General features: G+C 51.2%; 1 protein-coding gene across 1 annotated transcript in view; it reads left to right on the top strand.

Annotated features, from left to right (window-relative positions):
* The window catches only part of LOC137437239 (uncharacterized), a 38,199-nt gene that overhangs the window by 14,850 nt on the left and 7,222 nt on the right, over window positions 1-16,127 (top strand). Inside the window, exon 4 of the mRNA XM_078766369.1 lies at window positions 5,874-6,368. Coding sequence (XP_078622495.1) covers window positions 5,874-6,368 — 495 coding nt within the window. The remainder of the gene's footprint in view (window positions 1-5,873; window positions 6,369-16,127) is intronic.

Below are 16,127 nucleotides of genomic sequence, written 5' to 3'. Positions count from 1 at the left end.
CCCATAAAACATTCATCTCACCATTATTTACAGATATCCTTGTTATTTATATTTGAGCGAGCACAAAGGTAACCCTCCTTCCATCCCCTCTTCCCGTGTTCCCCTCCACTCTACTATCTTCGCTCCCCTCTCCTCCCTCCTCTCTCTCTTCCCCACCCAACATCTCCAACTCTCTCTCTCCACCACCCTCTCTCTCCCTCCACTCTCCCCCTTCCTTCCATCCCAATCTTAAACGATGTCAGTGACAGTGGACATTCCACATAATGTAAAATCTGACTTCAAGACCTCAATAATCCCCTCCTTCCCTCTCCCTCTACATCCCCACACACACCTTCTCCTCTCCCCCGACTCTGCCTCCCCCTCCCACAAATTTCAAAGGGGTCCTATGTACTACATTGCAACGACTTGGAAACCTTTTGTAATACCATAATTACGATATACAAATCGATATTAATCGATTATTATTAATATAGTATTACAAGAGGTTTCCAACTAGTTAAGACGTAACCCCCCACTATTTCCTCACCCTCTCCCTCCCCCCCCCCCCACGTCCCCCCGCCAGCTTAAACTCCTCCTCCCCCCCCCCCCCCTCCTTACTCCCAACCCTCCACTCACCCCTCCCCCTCCCTTCTCTTCCTCTCCCATCCTCTCACCTCGCCCTTCCCACCTCTTTCCCCCTCCTTTCCCAATGGCTGGGAAGAGCTTTCATAGAGGTCCTATATAGTATGCATGCAATCCACGAAACAGGAGCAAGGACTCGTTCATTTTTCCCCATATTTAAAAAAAAACGTTCATTATTTCCCCAGATTTCTCACAATTTCATTCAGAACACCTCAAGGTACCTCTGAAAATGCAAACATACGTCAAATGGACATTTCGAATAAGCAATCCCCCAGTCTGAAAGCCACAAATCTATTTAATATTTAGTTATTTAAAATGAATTTTTTTGTCTAGAAACGTGTAATTTTGGCTGAGTTTCTTGGGATTTATTTTAGTCGAGTCTGAAACGATACCAGGGACAATCAAAAGTGATACCCCAAAAAAATTTAATCGCAAGACTAAATTGTGGGATAGTCCGAAAAGGTTTCGTTTTGTTCGGCCTCAAAGCACGGGAAATTTTAAACATTATTAAACTCAAAACCTGAAACTCCAAAAATACGCCACAAACCTTATTATTCTCAGGAAACATTCGTCTCTCCAAATATGCACATGTACACCCACCCACTTTATTATTTAATGACAGAAGATGCTTCAAATGCACACCAGAGGTCCAGAGGTCATCAGAGCTGTGCCAATCGACCAGAATGGTGGTGCATGTCCAATGGGCGGTGCTGCTTATGACGCTGTGGGAGAGGCGTGGCCTGAAGAATGGGCGGCACTTATGACCCACAGACACTAACTCGGCTTTATATATAAGATACACTCAAGACTTCCAATATTTACAGCATGCACGCAAAGCAAACCATGTGGAGTTTAGCAATTGGTGCAATGTCTGACCTGTCTACAAACGTTAGTTTATGATCGAGGAACAACTTAATCTAAAAGGAATGTTATATTTGGATCATGAATCGGTAAACAAACCTGTAGATTAGCAATACATTGGCTCGGAATTTGTCTGATCACACATGCGCAGAGAGGAGTGAGATCATTTTTACTCTGTCTGCTAGTCAGTCACTGAAACAAATTTTAAAATCATTCCAAACAGGAAACCTACTGTTTTTAAGGACGTCATAAAGGACACACACAACCGGCACAAAGAAATATGTAACGTGTAAAATAACATGCTGTAACATCACCAGCTGTAAATTCCTGGATTTGTTTATACAACCTTTAAAATCTTTATTTTATTTCAATTGAATGATAGTGTTACGGCCACGGGTTTCGGTTCTACTATGAGGGGGATCCTTGGTTCCCTCTGGACTTACTGGGCTTGAGGCCACTGATCACGAATAACTTTGTGTCAGGTTGGGTTGCAAGGCAACCACGAATGCCAATTGGTCTAACAAGTTACCCCCGGATACTCCGCCTGACAACAGTTTACCTGTGTTACGTGGCTTTCCAATCGGGGGACATGCCCTCGGTTATGCACCAATCTTATCTTCATTAGATTTTTTTTAGGCCGGCCGAGATTACCGCTGGTGCATATCGAACTTGGATACGAGCCAATTAATCGGGGAATTATAATCTCTCAGACCAACCTATGTGCGAACAATGCTGAATCAATGAAGGAAAAGACAAACACGGACAGATTGGAAATGAAGTTCAAGAGGATGGGGTTTATTATTTACAAACAGAACCAATGATGTAAAATGTGAAATGCGGGATCATTCAGGCAGGTAACTGAAGGACTTTAATGCTCAAATAGGCAATCAAGATGAATGTAAACCATAGAATGTAAATCAAAATGTACAAGCTGCAATCATAATAATTTATTAGAGAGTGCAGCAATTTCTACAGCAAAGTAAAATGGACAAGATGCAGAACTGAACCGTTACCTTACGTACCAGCCACACACAAGACCTGGGTACCCAATCAGACATCCGCAGAAGGGAGGTAAGAACAGAAGAAAGAAGAAGAATGAGTGTTATCGGACTCTTTATCTTTCTGGGTGGGAGCCGTCATGCCTCCGCGAACCAAAGGCTAAAGGAAGGGGTTGAAGGGGAAATACTGAGGTATCTAGGGTGTGTGAGCATAGAGGTGCGGGGTGTGTGACTGTCGTGCGTGTGGTGCATGCATGCAAGAGAAACTGCAACGGGAAGGTGCGTTATCTGTGATTGTGCCTTATTGAGCTCTTGACTTTCACAGAACGATAAATAATAAAGCCAAGAAAATAATATGTTCGAGAAATAGCCCACTGTGTGAGAATCTAAAAGAGAGTGTGTTTATCTCCAACTGATGATAATCCAAATCCTCATCCACTGTGACTGGTTTGATGAAGCTTCTCCCATCATTTTAATCTGTCCTTTTCTCCACAGGCAAACTACCGTGGATACCAAGCGAGGAACCATCTTATGAAACGCCACGATGAACACGGAATTGTTACTTTACAGGACGAACCAGCGGATGACAAAGCTGCAAACCACGTGGATTCCTCTCGATCAAGTTCTCGCAGCTCTCAGGGACGTTCCAGCCGGCAGAGCTCTCGCAGTCCATGTTTAAGTCCCAAATATGATCGAGACTCAGCTTTTGAGAACCAGCGCAGAGTGCCGATGGGTTAACTTATTCGACCTCGATTGGGTCATGATGGTGGCACCACATCATGTGATTCACCTTTGAAAAACACCAAGAAATCATCTCCATTTTATGACGATGTGGTTTCCTCCCACGGGCTTGACAGAAGTGGGATGAATAGTCACTTGCTGGTTGATCCTGCCAAGGAAGAGGCGGTCGTCACCATCCAAGCAGGTTACAGAGGGTACCGAGACAGGAATGACTTCAGAAAGAAACGGCAAAGTGCAACATCTCCCCTTCCTCTTTGGGGTGGAGTTCCCCAAGGCAGTGTTCTGGGTCCTGTGCTCTTTCTGGTCTTCATTGATGATCTCTCTGACTCTCTGGAAAATGCTCTCGATCTCTTTGCTGATGTCTCCACTCTCTGCTGCTCCATATCTCAGCCCTCAGATCAGCAGGCAGCAGCTTCTTCACTCTCTGCAGACATGGACAAAATCAAAAACTGGTCAGACAAGTAGAACATGTCTTTCAATCCTGACAAATCTCACACTCTCACTTTGTCTCTTCCAAAAGACAACCCTCCCATCTACTTTCTGAACAATCCTCTTGAAGAAGTTCTGTCACTCAAGCTTTTGGGTCTCACTATCTGCCATGAGCTCTCATGGGAAAACCACATTTCCAAGCTGGCCTCCAAAGCCAGTCGCCGACTGGGCAGGGCGGTGGTCTTTCAGTCTCCTCTCCGGCCTTGCTCCCCCAGCTCTCTCTGGGCTCTGTCCCCCAAATATTCCTGCGGGTCGCACAAGATCTGTCAGCAACCCTCTTTTGGTTAAACTGCCAAAATCAAGACTCCCTGCTCACCTCACTCTTTCAATCCTTTTCTCCCACCTTGGGAACAAACTCCCACACTCTCTTCAATCCTTCTCCTCCCTCCAGGTCTTTAAAACAGCTGTTCATCACCATCTCTTATCTTCCCCATCCAAAACCTTGATCTTTTCTATCCCTGTTAAAACACCCCAAATCCACCTCTTTCAATCCCAAACTTCTTTCCTGAAATTCCTCGTAGTGTTCATTTGCTTTATACCGTGTACCCCTCCCTCCTCCCCCAGCTCTCCCCTGAACCCAGACGAGACGGCTCAAAGGTGAGTGTGCGTACTCCGAAGCTATCCTTCCAGCCAGATAATCTCTCCAGTCTACAAATTATATCGCATGAGGAAGAGTAACATACCTCTCTCCCTCCACATAGAGGTCTTCACATAGAGTCTATGTACATCACTCTTGGTCCTTTTCCACAATTTTTGAACACTTCCATTTGGAATTTCCCGCTCTACCATCAACCAAGGACACTTGCATGACATACGAACCCACCAGAGTTCCTTTCTCTGACTTACAGCATATGGATGATCATGAGACCAGGAACAAACCAACACACTCCATGGGTTTGAATCTATGTTTCTCGCATCATGACCCCTGGGTTCAGATGGGAACACCAAACAGGTCACTGTTGGTTATAATAGAGACATCTCTCATTTCTATCCGACGTTACTCTTATTTCCCATATTTGTCTTTGTGCTCTTCTTTGTCATCGGTCAACTTTTCAAATGAAAATAACCCCTGAAATCAGATCACTTGTATAAAGTTTAGATTGTTGAGAAATAGACCCACAATGCCTGTCTGTCACCTGATTGAAGAACGATCTGCTGTGAATTGGTGCAAAATATATTAATTACCTTCGCAAAAGCGGAAGGTTATGTTTTGATCGCTGTGTATTTATTTGTATGTCTGTGTGTGTGTGTGTTAATCGCATAACTCAAAAAGTATTCAACCGAATTGCATGAAATTTGGTGGGATGATTGGTTATTATACGGGACACATTTGATTAGATTTTGGGAAACAGATTTGCTCAAATTCTGACTATTTTTAACTCGATCGTATTTCACTCAAAGTTATGAGCGACTGAAGAAGAAGATGTCCATCCAGGACGTCATCACTATAACGCGATCTCCCGCGATCATTTCAACCTCAAAAAAAATTATAATTGCAGATTTGACAATAGATGAGGCATATTAACAAACGAATGAAACAGATTTGCTCAAATTCTGACTATTTTTAACTCGATCGTATTTCACTCAAAGTTATGCGCGACTGAAGAAGAAGATGTCCATCCAGGACGTCATCACTATAACGCAATCTCCCGCGATCATTTCAACCTCAAAAAAAATTATAATTGCAGATTTGTCAAGAGATGAGGCATATTAACAAACGAATGAAACAGATTTGCTCAAATTCTGACTATTTTTAACTCGATCGTATTTCACTCAAAGTTATGAGCGACTGAAGAAGAGGATGTCCATCCAAGACGTCATCACTATAACGCGATCTCCCGCAATCATTTCAACCTCAAATGAAATTCAAATTGCAGATTTGTCAATCGGGGAGGCATATTAACAGACGAATGAAACAGATTTGCTCAAATTCTGATTTTTAAAAATCGATCGCATTTCACATAAAGTTTCACATCGCATACACTCCCATGCCAAGTACAGAACAGTAGCTGCGGCGAAGGTATGCGCTCTACCGAGTGCCCGGATTCTAGTTTAACCATTAAATGATAACCATCTCTAACTGATGTAAATCCAAATCCTCATCCACTGAAACTGGTTTGATGAAGCTTTTCCAATAATTTTAATTTGTTCTTTTCTCTGCAGGCAAACTTCCGTGGATACCAAGCGAGGAAGCATCTGATGAAACGCCGCGATGAACACGGATTTGTTACTTTTCAGGACGAACCAGCGGATTACAAAGTCACAAACCACGTGGATTCCTCCCAATCAAGTTCTCAGAGCTCTCAGGGATATTCCAGCAAGCCGAGCTCTCGCACTCCATGTTTCAGTCCCAAATATGATCAAGACTCGGCTCTTGAGGACCAACGCCGAGTGCAGCTGGGTAAACTTATTCGACCTCGATTGGGTCATGACGGTGGCACCACATCACGTGATACAAGTTTGAAAACCACCAAGACAACATCTGCACGTTATTATGATGTGGTGTTTTTCCATGGACTTGACAGAAGTGGGATGAATGGTCACTTCCTGGTTGACCCTGCCAAGGAAGAGGCGGTCGTCACCATCCAAGCAGGTTTCAGAGGGTACCGAGCCAGGAATGATTTCAGAAAGAAACGGCAAAGTGCAACAACTATCCAGGTGAGGAAGAAGGTTTTAGAAACATTTTAAACAATCTCTAAACTATGAAATAATCTGAAGTGCTGAAGATTTAAATTTTGATTTGACCTACCTCGTGTTCTCACCTGAGTCATTGTTCATGATTCCTCCAGTTCAATCCCATAAAACACATTCATCTTACCATTAGTTACAGATATCCTTGTAATTTATATAAAAATACACCCAAGACTACCAATATTTACCCCGTGCGCGCAAAGCAAGCAGCAGAGTCAAGCAATTGGTTCACCGTGTACAACCATCAGTTTATGATCGAGGAACAACTTGATCTAAATTGAATGTAATATTTTGATCATGAATTCGAAAACAAACCTGTGGTTTAGCAGCACTTTGTCTCTGAATCTGTCCCGCTCAAACATGCTCAGAGAGGAGTAATGTAATTTTTATGCCTCCAGCAACTTGTGTTTTTGGGGGGGGGGGGGGGGGTTTCATTTTTTTGGTGTGCAGAATCGAGGCTCATGTCAGAGCGAACACATTGAACATGAAAACATTTCCAGACACATAAAACATACAATGAAGGGAGCGGGAGACAAGAGGGGGAGAGAGAGGGCAGCACACAAGCACGACAACAATGGAGAACAGGGTCGTCGGTAGATCTGTGGAAGCGGGAGGGCTGGGGGCGGTGGGAGGGCTACACGGTGTAAAGCAAATGAACACCACGAGGAATTTCACGAAAGAAGTTGGGGGTTGAAAGAGGTGGATTTGGGGTGTTTTAACAGGGGTAGAAAAGATCAAGGTTTTGCATGGGGGAGGATAAGAGATGGTGGTGAACAGCTGTTTTGAAGACCTGGACGGAGGAGAGGGATTGAAGAGAGTGAGGGAGTTTGTTCCAGAGGCGGAAGAAAAAGTGAATGAAGGAGTGAAGGTGAGCAGTCTTGATTTTGGTAGTTTCACCACAAGAGGGTTGCTGGCAGATCTTGTGCGTCCTGCAGGAATATTTGGGGGACAGAGCACAGACAGAGCAGGGGGAGCAAGGCCAGAGAGGAGTCGGTAGAAGACAGAAAGACCACCTACCTGCCTGCGGTGAGAGAGAGAAAGGCCCTCGGAGTCAGCTTCATCCCCGGAGATTCCAATGATTCTGAAAGCTTTGGTTTCAACTGCATGAAGCCGAGCTAGGTGTGAGATAGAAGCAGCGGCCCAGAGGAACCACCTTTAGAGGCCATTTTTCCCCGCAGAGCAGGGATTTGCCTTTATCGGGCACCTTGGTCACCTTTTTTGAAGCAATGTTTTATGGCCGGATGCCCTTCCTGCCGCCAATCCTGTTAGTCGCCTCTTGCGACACACAGTGAATTACAAGTGAACTGGTACTCAATTTGCCGACATCGGAAGGATGACAGGCTGAGTTAACAATTAACCCCCTGGTGTTAATTCAGCGATCAACCGGGATTCAAACCCAGGATCCTCGGATCCCAAGCCGGCACCCTAGCCGCCAAGCCAACACCAGGTTATAGCACCAGCACAGAGGGGGAAGAACAGTATTCCATTTAGCTGTGGATGAAAGCCTTATATGTGGTGAGGAGCTCAGAAGTGCCCAGAAAGGACTTCGCACGACGGAGGATGCCCAGTTGGCGAATGGCTTTGGAGGCCAGCTTGGAAAAGTGGTTTTCCCAGAAAAGATAATGTCTGATAGTGAGACCCAAAAGCTTGAGTGACAGAACTTCTTCAAGAGGATTGTTCAGAAAGTAGATGGGAGGGTTGTGGAGACGGTCTTTTCGGAGAGACAAAGTGAGAGTGTGAGATTTGGCAGGATTGAAAGACATGTTCCACTTGTTTGACCAGTTTGTGATTTTGTCCAGGTCTGCCGAGAGTGAAGAGGCTGCTGCCTGCTGATCTGAGGGTTGAGATATGGAGCGGCAGAGAGTGGAGTCATCAACAAAGAGATAGAGAGGATTTTCCAGAATGTCGGAGAGATCATTAATGAAGATCAGAAATAGCACAGGGCCCAGAACACTCACTGCCTTGAGGAACTCCAGCCTGAACAGGAAGAGGAAATGAGAGAATTCCATTGAGGGCCATACGTTGATTGTGACCGGAGAGGAAGTTCGCAAGCCATGTGTGGAGGTTACCATGGATACCATAAGAGGAGAGTTTGGTGAGCAGGGCGGGGTGCCAGACCATATCGAAGGCATGTAATATGTCAAGGGAGACAGCTTTGATTTCCTGTTTGTTATTGAGGACCTCCATCCATTGTTGAGACAGCAGAAGCAGTATGTCCAGAGTAGAATCCGTCCGTTCGGACATCCATCCGTCCGTACGGGCTAAACCTCGTATTTCTCAGCAACCTATGTCCGATTGAAACGAAACTTTCAGGGTAGGAGTGACACCCATGCAGAATGTTTTTATGATAATTGTGACGTCATCGGTCACGTGGTATGGCAGCTATCTTGGATTAAAAGCAATTAATTAAAAAATATTTCTCAGAAACCGCTGAATGGAAAAATTTGAAACCTGGCATATTGTCAAGCACTCCCAATGGGAAACAAAAGCATGGTAATTATGACACCATAGGTGAAGTGCTCTACCCGACAAAAATGTTTTAATCGAAATCCTTTTCCTAAAAATCTGAAATTGCATGCACATGATGTATGATCCATTTGTATTGAAATCTTACATTTATGAGAACACAGGTCACATGGTTTGGCAGCCTTATTTGATTGAAGGAAAATATTAAATATTTATATCTCTGAAACCGCTCACCCTATCGAAGCGAAATTTAAAAAATATCATCTAACAGCACTGTTGCGTATAGTTTGAAAATTATGATGTCATAGGTCACGTGGTTTGGCAGGCATCTTGGATAGAAAAACGAACCTTATCTGATCAACACAAAACTTCACAAATGTGATCCCCTGCCTATACATATGCAGAGTGATGGCATCTACTCATTGTGGGACGATGCAGAGGCATATTGGCGACACGGTCACATTGTTGTAGTTTACTATGTCTGCCTGTCTGACAGTAAAACAAAATTTAAAATCATTCCACACAGGCAACTTGCTGTTTTTGAGGACGTCTTAAAGGACACAAACAACAGGCACAAATAACGAATGTAACGTGTTGAATAAGGTGGAGGAAACGACGCTGTATGAACGGCGCTAAATTCCCGAAATTTTTGTCTTCTGTGGGGGTTGCCCCATTGGGACATAATCCACAGGCACGGGACCTGTGGGGCTATTGATTGTATGGGCGTGGCGTGCGCTCAGTTGTTGGAGCCACGTCCCCTTCAGAGTGAGTTGTGTTTTAAAAGATGCGTGAGTTCCGGTATGAGTTTAGTTCTGTTGGAATAAAGGAGCTTTGATCAAGCCACGTCGTGTCTCGCCCTCTCGTTATCCGCAACTCCTACATTGGTGACCCCGTCTTGCTCTTGAACGTTTTCGGAGCTTCAAACAAACATGGGCGACAAGCGCAGTTTCGATTAAACTGCCGGAGTTTTGGGAACGACAAGCTGCCGTTTGGTTCGCACAAGCTCAGGCCCAATTCGCCATTCGGAGCATTCCTGCGGACGACACGAAGTATTATTATGTCGTGTCTGCACTCAGCGGCTCCACTATGACCAGAGTGGTGAGCCTTCTCCAGGATCCTCAGAAGGGCCGCAAGTACGAGACGCTAAAGGCGCTGCTGCTCGTAACCTTCGAGCTCACTGAAGCCGAGCGCGCCCGCGAACTACTTTCTCTGCATGGGCTGGGCGACTCCAAGCCGTCGGAGCTTTTGGACCACATGTTGTCTCTCCTGTGCAGCCACCGACCATGTTTCCTCTTCAAAGAACTGTTCCTACAACAGCTGCCATGTCAGGTACAGACAGCCCTGGCCAACTCGTCTGTTAAGGATTTCCAAGCCCTGGCCAGGGAAGCAGACAAGTATTTCTCCGCCAGACAGCAATGTAGTGCGGCTGCATGGGACCCCGGCCCAGTCGAGCCTGCGCCGCTGGCGGACACCGTCTCGGCCGCCATGACGTTACGGCCCAGCGGTGGAAGGCCACAGGCTTGTGCTTCAACCGCACTTGGTTTGGGCCCAAGGCCAAGGCATGCCGGCCACCCTGCAGCTTCAGCGGGTCGGGAAACGGGATGGCCGGCGTTCGTTAACTGCCATGAGCGTCGGCCGTTCGGGCAGTTTGTTGGTCATTTCGGACACCAACTCCGGACGTCGTTTCCTCTGCGACACAGGGGCCCAGGTGAGCGTTCTACCTGCAGCCGCATCGGACAGGAGGCCGGGAGTCACGACCCCGCCCTGGAAGCTGCCAACGGCAGTGCTATTCAGACTTTTGGCAAACGGACCGTGGCACTGTGCTTTGGCGGGCAGCGGTTTACATGGGATTTCGTCACGGCGAGGGTGTCCACCCCCTTGCTGGACGCTGATATCCTCTACGCCAACGGCCTATTGGTGGATGTTAAAAATCGGCGGCTCATTAATGTGGAGACATTCAGTTCTCTTCCATGCTCGCTGAGCGGGTCCGCCTCGACGAGGCTTGCATGCACGCTCTCGACCTCCAATGAGTTTGTCCGCCTCCTCACCGAGTTCCCGGCCCTTACACGGCCCACCTTTTCGGCCGTTGCCATCAAGCACGGGGTGGAACATCACATTCCAACCACCGGCCCGCCTGTCTACGCCTGGGCTCGACCTCGACCCGGGGAAACTCGCTATCGCAAAGGCGGAGTTCGACACGTTGGAGCATCTTGGCATCGTGCGATGGTCTGAGAGCCTGTGGGCCTCGCCTCTCCACATTGCGCCGAAGCCGGGTGGTGGATGGCGCCCTTGCGGGGATTATCGCCGCCTTAACGACGCCACTACCCCCGACCGCTACCCAATCCCGCACATCCAGGATTTTTCTGCCCGCTTGGCCGATAAAGTTTTTTTTTTTTTTTCTAAAGTGGACCTCGTTCGTGGTTGCCACCAGGTCCCCGTCCGGACGCAGGACGTTCCTAAGACCGCAGTGATTACACCGTTCGGGCTTTTCAAATTCCTCTGTGTGCCTTTTGGGCTCAAGAACGTGGCCCAGGCTTTGCAGCGCCTGATGGACAGCATGTTGCGGGATTTGCCGTTTCTGTTCGTCGACCTGGACGATATCCTCATCGCCAGTGCTTCCGGGATGGAACACATGCTTCACCTCCGAGCGCTCTTTGAACGCCTCAGTCAGCACGGCCTGATCATTAACACGGCCAAGTGCTTGTTCGGGGTGGCCTCAATTGACTTTCTCGGCCACCGCATCACGAGGGAGGGGGCCGTCCCACTGCCGTCTAAAGTGGAGGCTGTGAAGGGTTTTCCGTGCCCCCTCACCGTCAAGGCCCTGCAGGAGTTTTTGGGCATGGTGAACTTTAACATCGTTTCATGCCCCGGGCGGCCCAGCTAATGCGGCCCCTTTATGAGGCCCGCAAGGGCAAGCCTACCAAACTCGCCATTGACTGGACCGAGGAGATGGCCAAGGCTTTCACGGATCCTAAACTGGCCCTTGCCAGCGCAACCATGCTGGCGCATCCGTCGCCCGATGCACCGATTGCTCTCACCACGGACGCTTTGGACGACGCGGTTGGCACCGTGCACGAGCAGTGGGTCAACGGGGCATGGCAGCCTCTTGCTTTTTTTAGCCGGCAGCTCCGCCCCAATGAACGAAAGTACAGTACCTTCGATCGTGAGCTCCTAGGCCTCTACCTAGCTGCCCGACACTTCCGTTACTTGTTGGAAGCCTGCCCGTTCACGGTGTTTGTAGACCACAAGCCCCTGGTTTTTGCCATGGCCAAGGTCTCGGAGCCGTGGTCTGCCTGTCAACAACGCCAGCTCTCCTTCGTTTCCGAGCTCACGACAGACATCCAACATGTTGCTGGGAAGGATAATACGGTCGCCGATTGTCTCTCCCGGTCCATAGTTGGCACTGTTCACCTTGGCATCGACTACGCCCGCATGGCGGCCGATCAGATCTCCGACCCGGATGTCCAGGCCTGCAGGGCGGTGGTCACCGGGCTTCGACTGTCTGACGTGCCGTTGAAGTACACGGGCACCACTCTACTGTTCGAAGTGTCCTTGGGTCAGCCTCACCCCATCTTACCCACCAGCTGGAGAGGCATATTGGCGACACGGTCACATTGTTCTGGTTTACTATGTCTGCCTGTCTGACAGTAAAACAAAATTTAAAATCATTCCACACAGGCAACTCACTGTTTTTGAGGATGTCATAAAGGACACAAACAACAGGCACAAATAACGAATGTAACGTGTTGAAGAAGGTGGTGGAAACGACGCTGTATGAACGGCGCTAAATTCCCGAAATTTTTGTCTACGACATTTAAAAAAAATTATTTTATTTCAATTGAATTATAGACTTGAAGAATGCTGCACACAAATTGCGTTTTTCGCAATTTCAAAACTTTACGTTTTGGAATACCTGGACAAAATATTATAGTGAAGGAGCAGCGCTCCTGCTTGAGACGGACGAAGTGACGGACAAGACACAAACTCGTCCGAGAAGATTTTTATTGTATAATCAACTCGGGAACTCTGAAAACCCGTTTATCGGGTTCGCATACATATAATCCAAGCCAAAAAGCATACGTCAGAACCAAAGCCACGCCTCTCAGGCGAGGCACGCTTTGGTGGTCATGTGACCGACAGGTGCAAGCAATTATAACCTCGGCGCCGCGGTTTGTCCGCCGGTTACGTCACCGGCTTGGGCAAGGAGATTATGTTGTTGGTCTCGAGCTTTGAGGGACCCATGGGTCGCTACACGCGCCCCCCCCAGAATCGACTGGGTCCAGGAAGGTCAACCTGAGGGGGGTCCGGATGACCCGACCGAAACGACCCCTGGCTGGTCGCGGGGGGGGAGGGGGGGGGGTTCGGTGTGGTGGCGGGTGGCCGGGCGGGGGGTGCAGTGGACGGGGGGGGGCGCCGTGGTGGCTGGCCGACGTCCATGTGGGCCGGCTTGAGGCGGTCCACCGAAATCTGGTCCGCCCGGCCGCCGATGCTGACGACGAAGGACTTGTTGTCCCGTCGTAGGACCCGGAAGGGTCCGTCGTATGGTGGCCGGAGCGGCCCCCGGTGCGCGTCGTGGCGCACAAAGACGTACTCCGCCGTGCGGAGTGCTGGGGGGGGACGTAGGATTGGGGGTCGCCGTGGCGGGACGTGGGCACTGGGGCGAAACGTTGGGCGGCCTCCTGGAAGTCCGTGCGCTGGCGCACGGTGGACCAGGGGCTGGTGGCGTCGGGCACGAACTCGCCCGGGACGCGGAGGGCCTGGCCGTACACCAGCTCGGCGGTGGATGCCTGGAGGGCCTCCTTTGGAGCCGTGCGGAGGCCCAAAAGGACCCACGGGAGCCGGTCGGCCCAGCCGTTGTCCTGGAGGCCGGCCATGAGTGCGGCCTTCATGGAGCGGTGGAACCGCTCGCACAACCGGGTGGCCTGGGGGTGGTAGGCCGTGGTGCGGTGCAGGGTAACGGCCAACGTGCGGGCGACCGCGCCCCACAGTTCGGACGTGAACTGTGGGCCGTGGTCCGACAAGATGTCCGCCGGTGCGCCAAAACGCGCGACCCAGGTGGCGATGAACGCCTGGGCCACGTCGGCGGTGGTGGTGGAGGCAAGGGGCACGGCCTCCGGCCACCTGGTGGTCCTGTCCACCATGGTAAGCAGGTGGGTGAACCCCTGCGATTGGGGGCAGGGGACCCATCAGGTCCACGTGGACGTGGTCGAAACGTCGCTCGGGCACGGTGAAAGGAGCCAGCGGAGCCTGGGTGTGACGGTGGACCTTGGCCCGCTGGCAGGGTGTGCAGGCGTTGGCCCAGTCGCGGACGTCCCGTCGCAACCCGTGCCAGACGAAACGTGCCGACACCAGCCTCTGGGACGCCTTCAGGCCCGGGTGAGGGAGGCCGTGGAGCGAAGCAAAAATGCGATGCCGCCAGGTGACCGACACAATGGGGCGAGGTCGGCCTTGGGAGACGTCACAAAGCAGGACCGTGTCCGCGAAGGGGACGTCAGGCAAGCGGAGGCCCATGTCCGCCACCCGGAGCGCCTGCACCGTGCCGTCGGTGGCCTGGTCCGTCGCCATCAGGGCGAAATCGACGCCGAGGTGGACGGCGTTGGCGCCGGCTCGAGAAAGGCAGTCGGCCACGGCGTTGTCCTTTCCGGCGACGTGCCGGATGTCCGTGGTGTATTCCGACACGGCAGAGAGGTGGCGCTGCTGGCGGGCCGACCACGGCTCCGTGACCTTGGCCATGGCGAAAATCAATGGCTTGTGGTCGACAAAGGCCGTGAACGGGCGGCCCTCCAGGAGGTGGCGAAAATGGCGGACGGCCAGGTACAGCCCGAGGAGCTCGCGGTCGAAAGTGCTGTACTTCAACTCGTTGGGCAGGAGTTGCCGGCTGAAGAACGCGAGCGGCTGCCAGGCCCCGTTTACCCATTGTTCATGAACCGCGCCCACGGCGTAGTCGGAGGCGTCCGTGGTGAGGGCGATGGGAGCATGGGGTACCGGGTGGGCCAGCAGCGTGGCGTTGGCGAGGGCCCGTTTCGCGCCGGTGAAAGCAGCGTCCATGTCCGTGGACCAGACGACGTCGCGCTTCGCCGGCTGGCCGCGGAGGGCGGTGTACAAGGGCCGCATGAGTTGCGCAGCTCGGGGCACGAAGCGGTGATAAAAGTTCACCATCCCAAGGAACTCCTGCAGCGCCTTGACGGAGCGGGGGCGCGGGAAAGCGGCGATGGCCTCGACTTTGGCCGGTAGCGGCACGGCGCCGTTCCGGGTGATGCAGTGGCCCAAAACGTCGATCGTCGCCGCACCAAAGTGACATTTGGCCGGGTTGACGATCAAGCCGTGCTCGCTGAGGCAGCCGAACAGCGTCCGGAGGTGGAGGAGGTGCTCGGCTCTGGACGTGCTGGCGACGAGGATGTCGTCCAGGTAGGTAAAGAGGAACGGCAAGTTGCGCAGCACGCCGTCCATCAGGCGCTGGAACGCCTGTGCTGCGTTTTTGAGGCCGAAGGGCATCCGGAGGAATTCAAAGAGGCCGAAAGGTGTAATAACGGCCGTCTTCGGGATGTCGGCTGGGCGGACGGGCACCTGGTGGTACCCCCGAATCAGGTCCACTTTTGAAAAAATGGTCCGCCCCGCCAACCGGGCGGAAAAATCCTGGATGTGCGGGATGGGGTACCTGTCGGGGGTAGTGGCATCGTTGAGGCGGCGGTAGTCGCCGCATGGCCGCCATCCGCCCCCCGGCTTCGGGACGATGTGCAGCGGCGAGGCCCAGGCGCTGTCAGAGCGCCGCATGATGCCGAGGCGCTCCAGCGCGGCGAACTCGGCCTTGGTGACGGCGAGTTTGGCTGGGTCGAGACGGCGAGCTCGGGCGTACACCGGCGGGCCCGTAGTGGGGATATGATGCTCGATGCCGTGACGCACCGCGACGGCCGAAAACGTCGGTCGCGTGAGGGCCGGGAACTCCGCGAGGAGACGCGCAAAGTCGTCTGCCAACCGGAGGACGCAGGAAAGCTCGGTGGGCGCGGAACGGCTCAAGGCGCACGCCAGCGAGCTGAAAGTTTCGGCGTTGACGAGACACCGATGTTTAACGTCGACCAGCAGCCCATGGGCGCAAAGGAAATCGGCACCGAGCAAAGCCATGGGGACGTCCGCCATCACGAACTCCCAGCGAAAGAGCTGGCTGCCGAAGCGGAGGGCGACGGTGCGTGGGCCGAAGGTGCGGATGGCGGAGCCGTTGGCCGCGATTAAGGAGGGGCCGCAAATGGCGGCCCGCCTGTC

The sequence above is a fragment of the Myxine glutinosa genome, chromosome 12 (genome assembly GCF_964187855.1).
Source record: "Myxine glutinosa chromosome 12, kmMyxGlut1.1, whole genome shotgun sequence".
Taxonomy (NCBI): domain Eukaryota; kingdom Metazoa; phylum Chordata; class Myxini; order Myxiniformes; family Myxinidae; genus Myxine; species Myxine glutinosa.
The sequence above is the reverse complement of the archived record's forward strand: the minus strand, read 5'-3'. Positions and strand labels throughout refer to the sequence as shown.